A 19,936-nucleotide genomic window follows, 5' to 3' on the forward strand; every position below is an offset into this window, starting at 1 on the left:
CATTGTACTTCAATGAGAAACACACACACGCACAGACACCAAACTAAAGGAGATAGAGGGAACTGAAAAGAGTAAATGGATGACAGAGGGCTAGTACTGCGAAGGAGCATGTACCCTTTTGGTCTTTATCCGTGCTGGAGTGTCCTGGGGGTATCGAGATGGTGAGTCAGTGAGAAAAACCTCTACATCATCAGGCACTTCTTCTAGAAAGTTGGAAGGAACAAGTCCCTTGTGTCCATTGAGCTCGCCCTGAGGAGAACACAAGCACAGTGAGACTGCTGAACCTAACTTGAAATGTTACCCTGTATCAAAAGTTTCACCCGCCCTGATTTCTTACAGTCTGCATTCTCATGTCAATGTGTTCTCTAAAGAACATCCTCAATAGTAATCAACATAGAAACAAAGGACTTTTCAGGATAATATATTGAACTCATAGGTTTTTATGGTCACCAGTTTAAATCATATAACTTAATCTATGAAAATACATGTTTTGTCCGTCATATTGGAATGATGGAGGAGTCTAAGGAAGTATACTTGCTATTAACCTTGCGTTCGCGCACATAACTGGCTGCGTCATAACCGTAATTGTTCACATAACTGGCTGTGCACCACGTGTGTTGCAGGAGAACACCACTAGAGGGCTTACCAGAGAGCTCAGGCTGTATGCAACTACCGGATGTGTGGGATGTAACCAACAGACATGGGGACACTGGAGGAGGTTACTATTATGTTTATTCTGAATTGTCAGTGGCCAAGTGACTGACAAATTTCCTTGGCCAGTTCAGGCGACTGATGACCGGTGGTCAGAACACAACGTCGGAACCGTCCACCGCTCTGTTTCTCCAACATGTTCCTCCGTGCACGGAGGTTACGGTCCCGGACTTGTTTCCATTTAGTTTTGCAGATTTCAACATCTACTTTTAAAACGGAACTAATTTGTCGCCAGCGATTTTGACAGGCATGTCTGTCGCCGTGCAGTGGCAATGACGCATCATACAGTTGTGGAAAACTGTAGACTTTGTTTATCAGCTTGTTTTTGTTTTCTCCTGCTGCTGTGTTGAAGTTTTGAGGAAGTGCACAGCCGACGCTCCAAACAGATGCAGGGCATACAAGGAAGCCATCATGCGCATGCAAACCCGTAGTTAAAAGTAAGTGTATCTCTGGCCTAACTACAATACCCATGGGCCTCGGCCAACGTTGGCAGGGAGAAGAGGCGAATCAGAGCAGGAGCAGATTTAAAACACTAAGTTTGACAACAAATCACGGCACCTTAGTTGTGGAAGCCACACTGAATTAAACCATAATTTGAGAAGGAATTTATTTGCAATGCAAATTTTCCTCTAGTGGACCTTGCACCTTGAATAGTTGCAACAACACCTGGGAACAGACCCTTAGCTATTTCATTGAACCTCACAACACGTAGGCATGCAGCTGCCAGCGTGGCTGTGGATGAATCACCTCTCCCCTGTTCAAGAAAGGAGGTCCTGGTGGAGAGGACTCTGCCAAGGCCCTGTTGCCAGCAGACAGATTATCTCGGCATACCACGCTTTCACCTGGCCATTGAGGGGTAACCAGGATCAGAGAGAGATGCTGCCGGTGCAACCTCTCCAGAACCAAAGGTGGATTTTGGTCCATTTTAGTGGGGATTGGGTATTTGCTCGAGAGGCAAAAAGCTCTGCTCTGTCATAATGCTTCCAAAAACAGAGCTACCACCTGTGGATGCAACCTCCACCCATTCAAAAGAGGTCCCCCCTGAAGAGAAGGTCTGCCCCCAGGTTCAAGCAGCCTTGGACATGCAAAAAGAGGTCATTGTTAACCTCCTTAGGAGGTGACGCACCCGAACAATCAGTGAGAGATCCAATCCAGCATGAAAGCACTCACATTTTTCACAGCCAGAGCAGAACAGCCATCATGCCTTTTAGCTGTAAAAACACAGTTTGCATCCAAACTGAAATTGAGCGTGGCCACTATGTGCTCTGACAGACTGCTGAGCTGGAAATGGAGCACCAAAGGAAAAAAAAGCTACCGACTTAGGGTTAGGGTTAGGAAACCACTTCCTTGAATGTGTGACAGAGCTACCTACAGCTGTGCTGCTGCCTGTTCTCTGGAGCTCGCCAGAAGAGCTTATTCTTCACAAGAGGCTAAAATGCAAACACCTCTCTTCTAGAGGGGAGCTCATAACACATTTGGTAAAGGTATGGGGCCTGAGCGACAGGCCAAAGAGAAGCACCACATATTCATTAGTTATGCTTTGAATATTAACTTTCCTGTGGTCAGGGTGAACGGCAACATTAAATCTTTAATCTGAGATTGACTGTTGCAAAACAAGTCCCACCCTCCTTTCTGAGGAACAACAAAATAACTCAACTCAAAGATAAGAGATAAGATAAAGATAGACGTTATTGATCCCCCATTGGGGGGAAACTAGCTTGTTACAACAGCTCAAAGTAAAGGACAAGGGTAAAACAAGTGATAGATAAAACGCAACAGAGGACTATCAGCAACATTCACACTGTGAAATAATGCCACCTTTTATTGGGGTACTGACCACTTGAAAAAGACTTGCTTTGGTTCCCTGGGAAATGTTTAATGCACCCAAAGTGGGGGCTACAACAGAAGTGCATTTGTGTGAATAGGGGAGGGAGTTTTGCTTGGGAGACCATGTAGGGGGAATGCAATACCTTTTGAGACTGGGAACCTAAACAGAGCATGGAAGACGCCTCTTGGACATCCACAAATGAGGGGGAGCAGGGTCATCCCGCTGCTAAAGCCCCTCTCCACTCACTCCCAGTGAGTAGGTGTGTAAATTGCTCTGTCTCTCTCCAGAACCCCGGAGAGAGTCAGCCAAAGGTGCCTCTGCGCTACCCCTGTATATGCCCCTTGCCCAGGGGTACGCTGCATAGCCGGACACACAAACTCTGCAGTCTGTGCCAGTTCCATTCTGACTGAATAAACAAGAGGTGCCAGTGGACTGAAGAGGGCATCAATGACCCAACCTCTGCCAGACACATGGCTTGATATATTTGAAGCATGGTGATGGAGTAAATTTTCTAACACTGTGATGCAGAGAACCTGCAGTGCTTGAATAAGAGGGATGTGGGGCCTGACCACCATGCTGTTGGGACAGGGCCAGAAAAGTAGCCAGGGACGGCTCCATAGTGGAGAAGAGACCAAACCAACCTTTTCAGCTCCATCCAAGTACAAATACACATTTTTTCAGTCACCGTGGAGAAGGCCACTCCATCTCCTGTCTCTCAGCCACACTGAGACACAGTGAGAAAAAGGATTTGTCTTCCTGGCCTGCCGACGCTGTAGTGGTGGCATACTGTCCTGACAACAATACCTGCAGACCAGTCCTCAGCCCATCATCGACAACAAAGGGAGCTGTCAGCTAAAGCTGCGGCTTGGCTAGCGTTGGCTCAAGCTGGACTAACCCCTCAACACGCTCCATGTGGTCAGCCCAGTCACCAACGGGTACTTAGACCAACACCTCCCCTCCAACAGACTAAAACAATATCATACTGTATGTAGGTTGTGGAAATACAAATGTTCAGTACTTACATAGTAAAAGCCGTCTTCATCAATTTCACCAAAGACTGTAATGACGTCACCGGCACAGAAAGTCAGTTCAGCCTGTCAAAGAAGAAAGAGCCATGAGATACGTTTGGTTCGGTGTACTTTTCTTGTTGTTTATAGTTAATAAAGAGAGCCGAAGACTTTCCAAAACATTAAATTTACTACTGGGGTTTGATGAGTTTGAAATGCTGTGCTTCCTTCTCCAAACCACTGTGATGCATCTTAAACACGAGTGTCAATTCAGTCTTGGCAGACGGACTGTTGCAACTGTAAATGCATCAAATGTTGGATCTTTGAAGACAGGATTGCAACACACTGGGCACATCTGTCCTATGGGATTCTCGAGACCACACAAACCACACACAGCATCTTTACAGCATGTAGGAGACAGGTCGACACAAAAGACCAAACCGAGGAGGGGAGATGCTGGCTCAGGCAATGCATGAGGGGCTGTATTCATGACCACCATGGACAGAGGGCCATGGCCCATCATCCGAAGCCCACCTCCTCGTTTGCAGTCCAACAAACGGGGGAGGAAACAAACAAAGAGCAGACAGTAGTGTACCCTCCTCACCCTCACTCACCTCCTCATTCAGTCTGTTGCCCTCATACTGTGTCGGTGGCAGTGCCAATGGAAAGGTGAGAGTAAGTGAATGGGGGCAAGGGCAAAAACAACACACCGGAAAGTAATTCAATTCTCTAGCTTACACAGAGCCCCTTATCTGTCCTCAACTGTGCACATATTGCCGTGAAGCCCACCTAAAGGAATAGTTCAACATCATCTTGTTCAGCAAAAGATAAAAAGAAGCTACCAATCTGTGCATTTAATAATTCACTACAGCACAGAGAAAGTTAGCTTAGCATACATCCTGGAAACAGAGAGAAACAGCTCACCTGGCTCTGAGTGAGGTTAACAAAACTCTGCCTGACAGAACCACTAATGTTCACCAAGTAACTCATTATATCTCAATCAATCGGTACAAAAACTCAAGTGTAAAAGAGGCGTTTTCACTGTGAAGTTTCCAGGTAACCCCCATTGAAACCCAGAATTAGGCCTGCATGATGTGGAAACAAAAACTGCAATATGGGAAGACTTCGATTACATTGAACATTGTTCAATATTGCTGGTATGATATGATATGCTATAAATGAACAAAATAGATTAGCTGAAGTCCCTGAATTGACCCTAATGAAACTGACAGCTAAGGGCTTCATCTGAGTGGTTAAATGTTTTGAATGCGTGGCCCATGTATCCAGGGCTCCATGTGAAAGGTCAAATTGTTTCATGGTTTCTGCTAATTCATTGTATATACCGTAAAATTCAGTGTATAAGACGCACTTTGAATACTTTTTTTTTTTTATCTAAAAAGTGGGCTGCATCCTATATACCGGTGTAACCAATATACCAGTATAAAATGCAGAGAGAGGTATGTCATTGTGTTTCGGTAATTTATCCAGCTAAGCTAGCTACCGTTTTGTCATGGACGAGCGATGTCATGACCGCCAGTGCAGCTGCTACATTCACAACAATCAATGTTAACGTAGCTTGGTAGCTACTGCACCAGTAGCTAGCAGGATTGCAAACTTTGTGTGTTCTGAATGTGTTTTAAATAAAAATAAGTTGAAATAGTGCTGAAATAACTTGTATACACGTTTTTATTAATAAATAGCTGTATCCCTCTGGGATATCCCCAAAACAGACCGTGTCTTATATTTTGGTGCAACTTATATTCTGGTTTTCACGATACATCAAATTATTGTTCTCGGTGTTTCAGGTAGTCTTGTGAAATGTGTTTATTATGCATGATAATACCCCAAACAGTTGTTTATACCATCAAGTTTTTGTACATATAGGACAAAAGAGATATATTGGGTTAAATAATGAGCTTTAGATGTGCTGGGAGGCGTATTTGCTCTCTTGCCTTGAGTTAGAGAACAAAGTGTTAATGGTTTCAATCTTCTTGTCTAACTCAGCAACAGAGTGAATAAGCGTGTCTAAATATGTTTTTGAATTGGCTAAACAACAAACACAACATCCTCATCTCTGTGCCTATGCACCTCTAAAACATTGTGGACTTTGACTGCTTTTATGTATTTGTTAACACGATGGTGGTGACACAGTATGGTCATGACAAAGTGAATAGCTGGAGCCAGAAGAGGACAGTACCTCTACATCAACGTTAGGAGAGCTCTCTCGAGGATCATAGTCGTACAGAGCCACCATTCTCCGTGTTGACATCGGATGTTGACGGCCACTCCGCCTGTTCCTCTCTATCAGGAGGACAAGTTAAAAGAAAAGCCAATGAGTGGGAATAATGTAAAAACTTTACATAATGATGCGATGACCGATGATGGAACGTAACAGCCATGCAAGTCAAATCTTTGCATCTGATCTGATCTAATGTTTATAGTTCCAGTAGAGCTTGGTGGCAGCAAATAGGGTGTTAACAAGCTAAATGAATCATTCACAGATGAATATGGATGATGGGTGGAAAAAAAGCAGGAAAGATGAAGCAAAGAGCGGAGCATCTCACTGGACACAGACCTCTCTTAGACTTTCTGGACCTGCGATTTATTGAGCGGCCATCTTTGAAACGGTCACAGTTCACTTCACAGGAAAGCAGAAAAACATCATTAAGTTGAGAGAGCAGAGAAAAGGAGAACATAGTGAGTAAAAGAGCAGTAAGTACGCCAGACAGATACAGAGGGTGAAAAAAAGGGCAAAGTAAAATAAAGAAGCCTCGGGGGGTCCTTTAAGAAAAGGAGAGGTCTCACCTAACTTCTCCACAGGAGTGTTGAGTGGCAGGAAACCCTGTTTGAGGAGCTGGTCCATCATGTCGTCATCCTCTGTCTGGATCTCAGAAACCATGTTACAGGGGATCAGACCTACTCTGTCCCGGATCTCTGCCCTGTAGAAGCCATCCGTGTCTTTATTTCCAAACACCTAAAGGAACAACAAAGCGGACGACCAGTTTTGATTGATATTGTTTATAGTGAAGATGATGTAGGCTATGTGTTTATTTACATAAAGAGCGGGGAAGTGAGACTCAATCACAAGTGGTCATGTGAAATACGTGAAGACGTATTTAATGCCAGGTGTGAATAGTCATACTTAGAGCTGTCCCCTTTTGATCTGGACACCCAGGACACATGTTAATACTTGAGGGGGAATTCACTAAAGGATTGCGCGACTTTTGCGCCCGCTAAACCTGTGCAAATGACATAAAAAGACTCCGCCTCATTCTCCAGGCACAGACAGAGGGTTTAATGCGCTCAAAAGTGCGCTGCAGAGCAAACATCATCTCTGTGCTCCGGGTCATTATGCAAACATACAGGGCCAATTTGGCCCATTTTTATGCAGATGAGCCTCGTGACAAAAAGCACTTAATTCACAAACAGCACCGCGCAGTTAGAGTGAAAATATTACTGTCTGCAGAGAGCTGGTGGTAACTGTGTTATAAGGGCTGTCACACTCGGAGTTTCCAGTAATCATGACGACAATTCCACCTTTTGTGTGATCAAAAAATGTATTTGTCTGTAAATATAATCTGTCATTATTATTATAATCAGGAGACCAATCAGTCCGGGGCTGTGCGAGGCTGAACCCTGGCACACTTTGTCTGGAGCTGTTATGCAGGATGGGCATTATTATCTATACAAGCTGCTGTTGCGCAGATGTTTAAAAAATGAAGCTGCGTTACAGACAGTTAAACTAGTAAACACTTGTTGAGTCTGGACTTTTCAATAAACTGTTACTGCACCCTCCTCTCCCTGCTCATCACCGATCTCTGCATGAGGAGGAGTTGAGATTCGTCAGTGTGCGCTAAACTAATGCCTGCGAGCAGAGAACAGCGCAGCAGAGAGTGGAGGTGCAGACAGCTTCTCTTCACAATCAGACGCAAAACAAGAGCAAACTGCACGGATCTGCAGAACTTTATGGGCGTGTTTGCGCTTGAATATCATCAGTGCAATTTGCTTTGTGAATCAGACCTTGAGACGGAGCAGATAGCGGGTGCAAATGATCATCAGCGGCTGTAATTCAGCCTTAGTGAATTCCCCCCTAGGTGCACACAGGCCTTGAGAATAAAGAACCTACCTTGATGATCTGGCCCTCCTTGAACGGCAGCTCCTCATCAGCAGCGTCAGGGTTGGGAGACATGGACATGGGATCATAATCAAACAGAGCCACAAAAACCCGGGTCATCTCGTCTGGCTCCGACTCCTCGTAGTAATCCAGGGAACGCCGTCCCCGCCCCTGCCTGCGCCCGCCATAACCGTCTGAAACATAGAGGAGGCCTCTGCTGCTACTACCAGCCTTATACAGCCACGCTGGCTGTAGAGGCAATGAGAGCAGAAGATGTCTCTCTGTTAGAGCTGACAGGGGAGAGGGCGATGAGATGCATGTGTGAAAAAAGAGCCAAAGATCGAATGCCGCAATTATCCTTTAAAGTTCTGATCTCTTTCTGTTTGAAAAGGAGACTCCTGTTGTGTTTAAGCTCTGAAAGCAAAGAATGCTTTTATATAAAGGCTTGTTGCAATGGTAGCACGGTTCTTCGTTCACACATCTCTGCTTGCTGGCGTGACAGTCACTGAACATCATAGAACACAGTACGACACAGCACAGACAGGTCAAGCAGTTCGTTGGGGTGCAAGGGAAACTGAATGACTGTGCACACCAGGAGGACACAAGTAACACTGCACTACTGTTCATTGCTGTTTCACTGCCTTATCTCACAGAGGCTGATCAACATGCATGCTTTCCCGGATTTAGACATGAAGGGGAGAGCATTGCTACATCAAATGCAGGTGTGCTGTCATGCTTTTAAGGCCACATCTGGAAATAATGTGCAGCGAAAAAAGGGGCAAAAGAGGCACGCTCCTAGGGGAGGTAACACATCAAATGCCCCAGCAGTTCCTGGCAACGCAGATATCAGGGACAGTGAGGGGGAAGGGATGAACCTGATATCATTTCCCCATGCTTCTCATGGATCACCATGTTAAATGTTTCAATGGCAGGTTGTATGTCTGGATAATGGCTCAGAGATAATGCAACCAATACTAACCTAAGCAACAATATGCTTTTCACATATGTAAAATGTGCTCCACTGGTGTCGAATGTGTTAGACTTTGATGGCAGCAGAGTTAATGAAAGTGCAACCGAGTGATACCAACAAGGCAAGAATGCATCAACCCATCCACTAATGTTTCTTTCCTTCTCACTGTGTCGTAAAAGTCATGCAAAATAAACATCCAAACAGGCTGCTGGCATAAGAAGGCGGGAGGAGAAGGAAAGGAGGAGGTGGCGGAGAAGCTACTGGAGAGGAGGTTGGGGTGGGAGAGTGGTCTGGTTATGGAGGGTGAATGGGGAGAGTGAGTGAGTTGGGGTTTCTTGGGATCAAGGGTGTAGGAGTACATACAGGGAAGGGGTTTCATTCTCCAGCAACAGGAAAAGTGGCCAGTCTTTTCTTCCCCCGTCAGCTTTATTCAGCTAAGCTAAGCTAAGCTAAACAAAGAAGCTAACTGTCCAGCACAGTACAAAGACCACCATAATATCACTGCATTCTTGGCCTTTTGTCTGACCTTGTCAAGTTGAATTGTCACCTTGGAGAGAAACTGCACCACATACCATATTGATCGTCTGAGGACAAAGATCGCCATATCCTGCGTCGAGCTACACTGCCATAGTAAACATCCTCCTTGACGGGTGAGAGGTTCCCCTCACTCCCCTCACTGTTACTGTCCATGGTGATCTCTACAGAAGACACCAATCACAACGTTACGGTCAGAGATCCCCCGCACACACACTCTGGTCTACCCCATGGCCCATTCACTCATGCTGAGACAGTAGGATGATGAGGTTGCCCTGAGGTGGAGGTGTACAAGGCAACAGGTTTCACTCTGGAGTCACTGGGTGTAAAACAGCAATGCTTGCACTGTTGCGGGGAGGTCAAATTGGGTGGTCATGTTAGCATGTTAAGCCACAGTAAACACAGGCATAGGGAGGGTATCTGGGATAACTTTCCTGCAAAACGTCATGTAAACATCTGCCGATTCCAGCTGGTGAGGATGGAGAGCTAAAGGGTGTGCAAACACCCCACAAAATAAGGGTCTACGTGGTTGTTTAAGCTCTATGGGAGAGATGTACAGCTCGGCTCACATGGGTAAAGGAAACACATGGTATAAATAGCACAAACATCAGTGGCCCTGCAGGTGGGGATGAGGCATCTCCTGATGTGGTGACCTCACTAACCAATGGATGGGATGGGCCGCTGCTGAGGGGGGGTGCCGATGTGAACCAGCCTCCTCCCTGAGTGTTCCAGACGATCAGCGTTTCCATGTGACGATGAGTTCCCAATGATCTTTAGAGTAAAAAACAACAGAATAGAGGTTAGAAATACGAAACACCTGCATGGTGATAATTCAATATTTAAAAAAAGAATCACACATTCCTGTTAAAACAACTGAAAAGCCATAAGAGCAAATGATGTGGCTTCCATTTGCACTTACAGAGGCAAAATAATAGAAAAAGAATCCATAAAACAATAAAAGAAAACCCAACAAACCATCAAATCAACCCCAACACAACAACATGGACTGGGGGTAAGGAGGGGTCAGATGTTTAGCTAAAGACCATTTGTCAGGTTTGTTTTGTTCTGTGCATGTCAGCTCCTGGATGAGAACAGAAAGCAAAGGGCATGTAATGAATAGAAAGAGTGAATGAGATGAGTAAAAAAACAATAAAAGTGAAAGGTGTGTTAAACTGAAAATTGATAAATATGTGGTTAGATGAGCCGAGCCATTACAGCCTAAGCCTGGGGCTTTTTCATAACAACACTCAAAACTTTTAATAAATAAAAAAAAACAATGAGGAACAAGAGACTATTTTGCTGAAACAAGGAAAAAGACAAGCAAGAGATGATGTGTATGGGTTGAAAACGAAATGAACCACTGCAGGGCTGCAAAAGTCTTGATCCTTATTTTGAATGTGAAGCAATGAGAGGCAGGAGATGCTGAGATAAAGCTCCAAGCACAATGTGCAGCGTTACACCTGCAGCTCTAGAGGGCAACACATGGAGAGCAACAAATGAAGCTGGCAGCTGGCAGAGGGGCAGGGGAAGAAGATACGGGAGCAGCATGCCCCCATGAACTGCACAGAGACTTTTCTTTAAATGAAACTTTTCCCCTCAAAGACATGAGAAGTCAAAACGCAGTTAAATGGCCTTTAGGTAATTAAAAGTTGTACTTTAAAAATCAACCTGACATTTTGAATACAAGCGACGTAATTCACAAAAAATAAAACATTAAATAAGACCGACCATGAACATGTGATAACAAAATGCCAAATAAAAGAGGGGAGGAGGGGTCATAAAGAAAAAACAGACAACATTGAGAATGGCTGCAGCTTGCTGATGAAAAGTACAGCAGAAAGTCTGAATCACACACCAGCGGCTGGTCCCGGTTGAGCCTGGACATAGAGTGGGCCCTAGCCTCCCTGTGGGGGCTGTAATAGACCCTGTCCAACTCGTTCAGACGGCCCTCGCTCAGGGTCCCTTCCCTGGAGTAGTTTCGCTCCCGGGCCTCCCGACCAGGCCCAAAGTGCTCCCTGTTCCTAAAGTCACCCGTGTGTACTGATTTGGCTGCAGTTCCTGGGAAGTCCTCCTCCATGCTGCACTGCCGGGTCAGAGTTCTTTTACGGCCCATAGCCAGCGCACGCCTTTCTACTGGGCCTTCACAGTGGATGATCTGCACCGGCCCCCGCATGGGGCTCCCATGAGTATAATACCCTCGATGACTCCGACCCAGAGAGCCTTCTTCCTCACTGCCGCAGTCCAAACCGCTGTCAGGACTCTTGGTGCTCTGGCGGTTGGGTCTTGCCATGCTGCGGTCATCTGCATTGTAGTAGTAGCGGCTGTCAGTGAAGCGAGGCGAAGAGCGCTGGCGCTGCAGGTAGCGGGAGTTCTTGCCGGGGGTCATGTGGTTGTTCTGGGGGTACATCCTCCTCTGAGTGTGCGGCGTCCCCGGCCGCCCGCCGTCTTCAAAGCAAAGGCGCTGGCCCATGCCGTCCACACAGTCTGACTCCTCCTCAGCCACCTCGGGGATGCTGTGGAGACGCTTGCTGCGAAGCGACTTCTGTTTAACCACCTCCCTCTGGAGGTCCCAGCAGTCTCTTTCCTCAGCTAAGTCCTGACGCTTGTAATATGCCTTCAGTCATGATCAGGGGGCAAAGTTCCACAATTTCACAGTTCAGTAAAAGTCAGTGTAATTCAAAAGGTTCAGTTTAGATTTTGTGAGGGGGTTTGAAAAGTTTTTCGAAGGTTTTAGAACAGGCAGGGAACAAGACAGTATGTGAATAGAACAAATGGGGGGAAAAGACAAAATAAAGACAGAATTAGTTATTTGTGGCAATGTAGTAAAACATGCAGTCTCATTCCGTGAGGAGGAAATGGCATGCTCTGAACAGGAATCTGTGAAGGCTCAAATATGGAGTGATAACTGATAAACTCAGGTCGGGCATGTAGGTTAAATGTGGAAAAGGGAACTTTACAGGTGAGAAATTAGAAATATTCAAACAGAAAGTAAGTGACAGGCTTCGTTAGTGCCACAGGTGAGGGATTAATGAAAACACTGGTGAGGATGGGATGAAGAAATGAGCTAAGAATTAACATGAGGCTGAGTGAATGGAGGAATCTGCTGCTAAGCACATACTAGATTAGGACACCTGTTTAGCAACATTTCAATGTAGTGAGACATTCACAACTTCCCTCTAAGTGGTCATAGATACAACAGCAGAAGCAATTGGACAGAACAATATCTAATTTAAATGTATAAATCATTACTTTACATATTTTTAAATATGATAATGTTTTTACAGAAGTATAAGGGGCATGGATAATGTGCAACAGTGATTTACAAATAGATGATGGAGACAAAAACTAGATGCAGCTTTGGTGTATTTACGCTTTAAATACACCAATAATACTCCTTATTAACAGCACATTACTGACACATAACTGGACAAAAACAGCGATAATCCAACCAAATTTGCAGCGATTTTGTATTAATTTATGATATAAAAGTCTACCTTAATACAGAGAACCAATCATCCTCTACAGTTGCTCTCACTCTGCATTTTCTAGAGTGATGGCAGATTGGCTTTACATCCACACATCCCCAGCGACAGACCAAATGAAGACAGGATCATGTATCAACAATGTTAACATCTACATCGACAATAGAAAAATAAACATTAGAACATGACAGACATAAACAAAAGTGAAAATTTCCATTTAAGTACTCACTTAAATGAGATTCCCATATGCACTTCATATGCCATGACCCTTTGATACAGTACAGTGTATTAAAATTTGCACTTTAACGTCTCATAATAACACTTGTTAAACATCTTAGGCGTAGTATAAAGAGCATCAAAATGCAATTCACATTGTAGAAACATTATGCTTTTCATTAACAGCCTTCCCCTTTTGCATGCTGTATAGTTATGTACACACAGCCATTCCAATGAGCTCAGCCTGGAATGAATAAAGCAGTGCTGGAGGGGCAGGGCGGAGGAGCAGGCTGGGGTAGGGAGGCTGATTCAGCTAAGGAGAGGAGGCAGGGGGAGCTCAGCCAGGCAAAGCCACGACGGGCCTGGTTGTAGAGCCTGTGAGAGAGAGAAAGATCTTCCCTCCCTACCCAAAACTCTGTCCTCCCCCCTGACCACTACAGACTGAAGGTGTGCTGCGTGTACCTTAAGAGTGTTGTGAGAGTTGATACTGCGCCTGCGACCCTCCTCCAGCTGCATCTCAGAGTAAAGATCTTCCTCGTCCTCCTCCATTATGTCAGACAGGTCAGAGCCCCGGCTGCTCTCTGTGTGGTACTCTTCACTGTGGCTGTAGTGGTGATAATGGTGCTGAGGGAAGGCAACACAGACAAGAAAAAAATGTTTAAATATATATCAATCTTTTAATTTTGTGTGATACCTGGCGGTGTTTTACTACATAAAAAAAACACATCTACGATTAAATCTGCCACGAGCCAGAGAGGAAGGGAGTGGTGGTCGAGTGACATAGACAGGAAGTGGAGATAGTGAGCGCTGTTAATAAAATCAAAGCTGTGAAAAACGAGCCGTATTTTCTGAGTGTTTCACAGCTTACGCTCTTAACAACAAACTAACACCCCTACACCTCCGCACAACCCCTCAGGAAGGTACAGGGTTTTGTTTGTCTGCAGCAGAAGTCCCGTTTCATCCTGCCAACTGTGTGTGTCTGTCTGCTCTGCCCTCTGTCACCTGGAGCTTTCATACAGCAGCGACACGGCGGACTGTTCTCATTCACAGGTCACAAAATACAGACGTTTTGTAAAGTCCTTTTGGCGTCTTATAAAGATGCACAAGTTACATTAGCGTCTGTTGCAGACAGACAGAGAGCAGAGCAGAGAGCAGAGCAAAGAGACAACGCTGTCACCTGGTCTGTATACGTTTTCATTTAGTCCCAACCTGCAGATTATTGGCTGTGAGCTAAACACCACTGCACAATTATTGCCACCCAGAAATGTCCCAAACACAGCAGAATTAGAAGAAAATGAGAAAATATAGATAAAGGGCAGATTCTAAGCCTATGTTTATGATTGATAATTGAGAGCGTAGGCTATATTATAATAGGTTCCTAACAATATCACATTTTGGGAAAATCCTGCTCAGTAAGCCTTTCATTACCGTAAACAGTTTGTCAAATGAGCTGGTATGTGTTCAGTGACTTTTTCTGTACCAGCACTGTGTGCAGGAAACTTTTACCCAAGTTTACCCACATTTTGGTACGTAAGACTTATTTTTTTCGCAGTGTTATCGAAACAGGTATGAGGTATTGTTTTTCTTACTAATATTGTATCAAAGTTTATAATTCTGGTATCGTGACAACCCTAATATGTACTAAAATAATGCAAAATATTTTTCCAAAATTACATTTCGTCTGGAATTTGTTAACTGTTGGTCAATACATTTTTTCTTTGTCTTAGAGGAATTTCAAAAAATGAAGTTTTTAATATTAATGCTCAATGGATGCAGCACTAGGCCTTTGCTACATGTTCTACCTTAAAAAAAGCGACATACACTCATTGTGTATCGTTAAAGTACCTGTCGGCCCAGCTCTGAGCCTCTGAGGAATTCATCCACCGAGGCTCCTCTCCTCCTCGCATGAGGAGAATCATAGCCATCCTCCTCGTCGTCAGAGTTAAGTGGATGCAGGGCGTTACCTCGATCACTGAAGATGTTCCTTTTCTCAACCTGAAAAGAGGCATGTTAGACTTTAAGGTCTTGTATCATATTGTTTCATCATATTCAAAATGTTTTAAATTTCAAGGCTCTATATTAGATTCTCTCAGATGTTTTAATGACTACAGTTTAAAACTTAAATTCCCACGCACCCGGTTGCCCTCTGCAAACACTCTCTGGGCAGCTTCCCTGGCCATGGCCTTTGCGATGGTGTTGGGGATGGGGACTCCCTGAGGCTGCGGCAGGATCCTCTGAGGAGAGGGCGATCGCCGTGGCTGGAACTGTGGCGGCTCCAGGTTGGTTCCGCGCATTGGAGGCAGCGGAGAGGGGGATCGCTCCCAGTGCTGGGCCGAACGTAGGCCCACCTCATGCTCTTTGGTTTCTGGCTCTCTGGCACTTACTAACGGTTTGGACTTGGGCATGGGGTGGCGCTGGAAATGAGGCTGGGGTGGAGGAGGGGTGTGGTGGCTGGGCTGCGTGTGTGGCTGTGCGTGGGGTAGCGTGTGGGGCTGGGTTCGAGGCAGAGGCTGCACCTGCGGCTGAGGGTGATTCGGGGGGTACGTTGACGGGTAAGGAGGGTGGGTTTGTGAGTGTACTGGTTGGGACTGTTGATGGGGAACAGGAACCGAGTGACTGGGTGCAGTTGTCCTGCGGGAGAGGTGTGGCGAGCCCAAGAGATTGTGCGGGATGACGGCCACGGGCGAGTCCTGGGATTCTCCTTGTGTTGACAACGTCCTTACAATGACTTCCCGGGCCTCCAGACACTGAATCCTGTTTAACTCCACGCTCACATAGTCTGCTGTGGGGTATAAGACCTCTGCTATCTGCATTCACAAAGAACCAAAGAATCCTTACTAAAGGGCAGCTTTGAAAGTCAGCATACATAAGTTGTTACTCTATAACCAACATGCAAACATATCTACATGCATCTGTAGCTCTCTAATCTTTTGGCTAAAGAGAAATACCCCATTTGCAAAATCTTAACATACAGATGAGTTGCTTAAACTACATCATAATAATCTAAACACGTTTCACAATACTAAAGCACCAGCATCAGCTTTGTTCACTATCATATCAGTGTCACACAAACACACTAACGCAACAAAAACAATCGCTGCCAGTGGAAAAAGAGATGTCAAAAGGACACCAGACATGTTACTAAGTAATACCTGTCCCTGGGGGCATCAGCAGTATACAAGTTCTCCAGGAGATGGCAATAGAGCACTACTCATAGAAGTCACCTCTGAGGAAAGCAAAGGCTTCCTGTTTGAAGAACTGTACTGTAAGACAAATAAATTACTTGTTCTGACATTTGGTACCTTTTGTCCCTTTGTGCACACAGCATAGCCAATCACACAGGCCCCGTTGGAGGTTCCTGAAGACGTCAGAAGCGGCGGCTTCCATCTGACCTGAAGGACCCCGGGCGTCTGACCACACTGGACCTGCACCTCCTGGGGAGGGAGAGGCGGCCCTGGGGAACACAACACACACTGGATGAGGAGAGGGGAAAGACAGCTCAACAGCGGCTGAACCATTTCTGCCTATTGGATCAAAATACGAATTTGCTGACGTTGTTACTATGGACTGCATGCATTTAATAACCATTTCACAGTGGTATGAAATCAGTGGATTCTCAGTCTAGGGGAACTCTTTTACATGTCTCGCATTTTAAGTACCGTATCGTCCTAACCATGTGTTGTTGCCAAATAATTGTATAAAACATAATGAATTATAAAATCAAAATGATTCTTTATTTAAAACAAATGTGCTGTGATAAATTAAGTCAGGGACATCTACATGTATTATAGATTACATCTAAATGTTATTTGTAAGTTGACTTTGTAATATTTGCGCTCATCTCTGTGCAGGTTCGTCCTGTGTATCCTGACACTCATTCATATGTGTATCAAGCTCAGGCGTTAAATTGAGTTTGCCAACATTCAGCCATCAGTATACGTACAGCAATATCCTGTTGCCAGATTCTCGCTGACAATATTCTTTGGAGCATCAAAAAAAAAAAACACAGTTTGCTATTTCCACAATCTGTAAGTGCTGCCTGCATACTAAACAACATTGCCATCTGTGCAGGGCTTCTGCCCCCCCCCCCCCCCCCCCCCCCCCCCCAACCACCCACCCCACAGTCACACAGTGAGAGAGAGATAGAGAGAGAAAGAGAGAGAGCAGAGTCAGTCAGCGGTGTCTCTGAGCTCTAACGTGCAGCTGTTTGTGTGTCCAAGAATCTACATCAGTGCAATCTTAATCACATTTCTACGCTGACTGTCAGCAGACAAAACACACAGTCTTGGAACAGCAGCAGAGATTTCATTTCCTCTTGTCATTTCTAAACTACGCCCGTCGTAAACAAGCTCCTCTGAGGACTAGAATTAGTGTTTAAATGAAATTTTCAGCCGCTTTCATTAATACTGGACATAAACAGCAGAAACTGATTTCCAGGCAGGGGATTGAAAGCTGCCCTGTGTTACATCTAATTAATAGAAATGTTTTAGGGCTAGTAACTAATGAAGTCACTGGTTTGTACGACTCATGCTGAGTGAGAAAGTCTAATGTAGTGTTATTACACTCTGTCTTCCTTATTGACCACAGTTTTCCTCCACAAAAGAGAGACTATTTCAGACCCCTCTAATTTGCATGTTCTATAGATAGATCATTTAATGAACTCTCAGCATATTGGCTCGTCAGCTGCCAACAGAAAATGTCAATTCAAACTTCAGCCGCACTGCCTCTGTCTCCTCCCTTTATTTCCTCCCTTTCCCCCTCCTTTTATCTGCTACTTGACTTTAATATTTATCTTGTATGGCCTTTTTTTCTCTTGTTACCTAAACGGTAATGCTTTATATTAAGGTCCTCGTAATAAGCATTAGTTAATAGGTAATAAGACCCTTTTAAGTCCTTATAAGATGCTTATGAACATTTAATATATGTTAATAATACTATGCAAGTTCATAATAAAGGGTTTATTAACCTAAATAAGGCACTGTTCTCACTTTAGATCCAGTAGCTGCAAAAAAGCATAATTAACTGTTGAAAAGTGCACAGTAAATTGCCAATTACTGCATAATAAAGTATGTATTAATCTCAATAAAGCAACTTCAAACTTAGTAAAGGCTAACAATGGCATTATAGGTGAGTAAGACTCAATCAATGGGTTTTTAATGCTATTATAAACAATTATAAATGTCTTAAAATTTAACAATAAACATGATTATGATACTATTATTCAAACTTACATAGTCTTATTAACATAGCATAGCATAGCATTTAATAAGAGCTTATGAGGGTCTTATAGCCTAAGTCTTATTAACTACTAACTAACGCTTATAACAAGGACCTTAATATAAAGTGTTACCAATTAAAGAAACAACAAAATGACCTGTCCAAGGACCACAGATGTCAATTAGCTATATAGCTAACTCTGCCCCGATGTACTAGGCCCCTTTAAAATTAGCTAATAAACTAAAGTGAACTAAAATCCTGTCCTTCATCTGCACGGCCAAAAGGCTAACCACACTGTGACTATACATTTACACACAAAAAAAGGAAACGGTGCAATAAATTTAGATGGCTGGCTGGCTGTGGCACTCCTATTAAATTCTCACTTCAAAGATTTCCCGCAGCACGACAGTCAGGCTGTGAGACCCAAGTTAGCGCTGGCAACAGCCTCAGCATCAACAAGCCTCAAGGGAAAAGAAATCCCAGAGATCTACGCTCACTATTTACACTAATTTGGCTTCAAGAGACTCTTGTTTCCAGGGTTATGTAGCTTTATTTAGAGAAGGCCTCTTCTACGGTATCTCACTGCACTTTTCTATTTTTTGTTTTTCTGCCATGCATGTTTCTTATCGCAGGAGTACACACACAAATCCTTGAGGGCACTCTAAAAGTGGCTGGGGAAAAATGGAAATGGCTGAGATGTTTGTCAGGTTTGTTAAAGTAAAGGGCTTTTAGCCTGTGGCTGGTTTCAAAGATTGCTGTGTTTGATGTAAATTATCAGATGGCTTCCATTGTAAATGATCTGATGACTTTGAAACAGAACAGAATATTAAACCCCAAGAAAAGCAATCAGATTTGGAGGAACAGGAGAACAATGTTACACCTTTCTTATGAATACACCTCAGAACTTTGAACCAAAAGCTTAGTAGTTCTTCAACCTTGTTTGCAGCCACAGCCGGCACGTGTTTTCAATATAAAAGCTCAGATAAATCAAATGTACATTCCTAGCCCATCGGCACATAGCAAACAGACAAAGTAAGGCACTAGCTAGTAAACATAGTGGAGCATTTTGCAGCTTAAGAGCCAAACATGTTCCTCAAGTATTAAAGAGAGCTTAATGGAGCTAAACATAGATTGAAAGTGGCCTTACACTTGCCAGGTGACCAGACACATCATATTCCCCCCTAACTGCTAACATCCACATGCTTACATGCTCACAATAAAAATGCTTAACGAGACTAGGTCAAAACCTAGTATGTGGCTGACTGCATCAGATCAATGTGCACTTTTGTAGGTAACAGGTTTTGTTGAAGTGTGGCATGTGCGTGACGGCTGAGGGACGTGCCCAATCTGGAATTCTGACTTCATTCGTTTGTACACAATGCTTTTATTTTGAAGTGTTTCCCGGGCCATTGTTGTTGTTGTTTTTTACTTTATTTGTAACTTTTCCAGGAAGTTATTTGATCAATAAAGTCACTCACAGGCTCCTGATTGTGGGTCTTGCTTAGTTTTCTTTGAAATAAAAACGTAGTCATAAGTCTCCCGCAGGCCATAAGTATATATGTTAGTAAAAATAAATAAATAACATCATGTTACAGACGTAACTTGGGTGCGATCTGTCCCTCTCTCCCCCTAGCTTGCTCTCTGTCTCTTCTTCTCGGCTCATATGGTTGTTTTCGCTGTGTTAATTTAAAAAAAAGTTCACGTTTCTAATGTAAATAAGATCATTTTCTGTTAAGACCAACCCACGGAAACCTTAAAAACAAAGACCTGAAACAACCCCTGGATATGCGTGCTGCGGACATGGGTGAGGAAAGTGGAGGAGCAGCCCTGCCTACCCCCTGAACGTGAAGTATCCAG

General features: G+C 44.2%; 1 protein-coding gene across 1 annotated transcript in view; it reads right to left on the reverse strand.

Annotated features, from left to right (window-relative positions):
- Positions 1–19,936, reverse strand: part of rimbp2b (RIMS binding protein 2b) — a 36,328-nt gene that overhangs the window by 4,969 nt on the left and 11,423 nt on the right. Inside the window, exons 10-21 of the mRNA XM_069682880.1 lie at positions 16,165–16,316; positions 15,530–15,669; positions 14,998–15,313; positions 14,708–14,857; positions 13,325–13,486; positions 9,827–9,935; positions 9,203–9,328; positions 7,673–7,854; positions 6,352–6,520; positions 5,744–5,847; positions 3,562–3,633; positions 115–249 (exon numbers count right to left, since the gene is read on the reverse strand). Of these exons, the coding sequence (XP_069538981.1) occupies positions 115–249; positions 3,562–3,633; positions 5,744–5,847; positions 6,352–6,520; positions 7,673–7,854; positions 9,203–9,328; positions 9,827–9,935; positions 13,325–13,486; positions 14,708–14,857; positions 14,998–15,313; positions 15,530–15,669; positions 16,165–16,316 (1,817 nt within the window). The remainder of the gene's footprint in view (positions 1–114; positions 250–3,561; positions 3,634–5,743; positions 5,848–6,351; positions 6,521–7,672; positions 7,855–9,202; positions 9,329–9,826; positions 9,936–13,324; positions 13,487–14,707; positions 14,858–14,997; positions 15,314–15,529; positions 15,670–16,164; positions 16,317–19,936) is intronic.

The sequence above is a fragment of the Semicossyphus pulcher genome, unplaced genomic scaffold (genome assembly GCF_022749685.1).
Source record: "Semicossyphus pulcher isolate SPU_LCO1_2020_fin unplaced genomic scaffold, fSemPul1.0.p SCAF_6, whole genome shotgun sequence".
In the NCBI taxonomy this organism is placed as follows: Eukaryota; Metazoa; Chordata; class Actinopteri; order Labriformes; family Labridae; genus Semicossyphus; species Semicossyphus pulcher.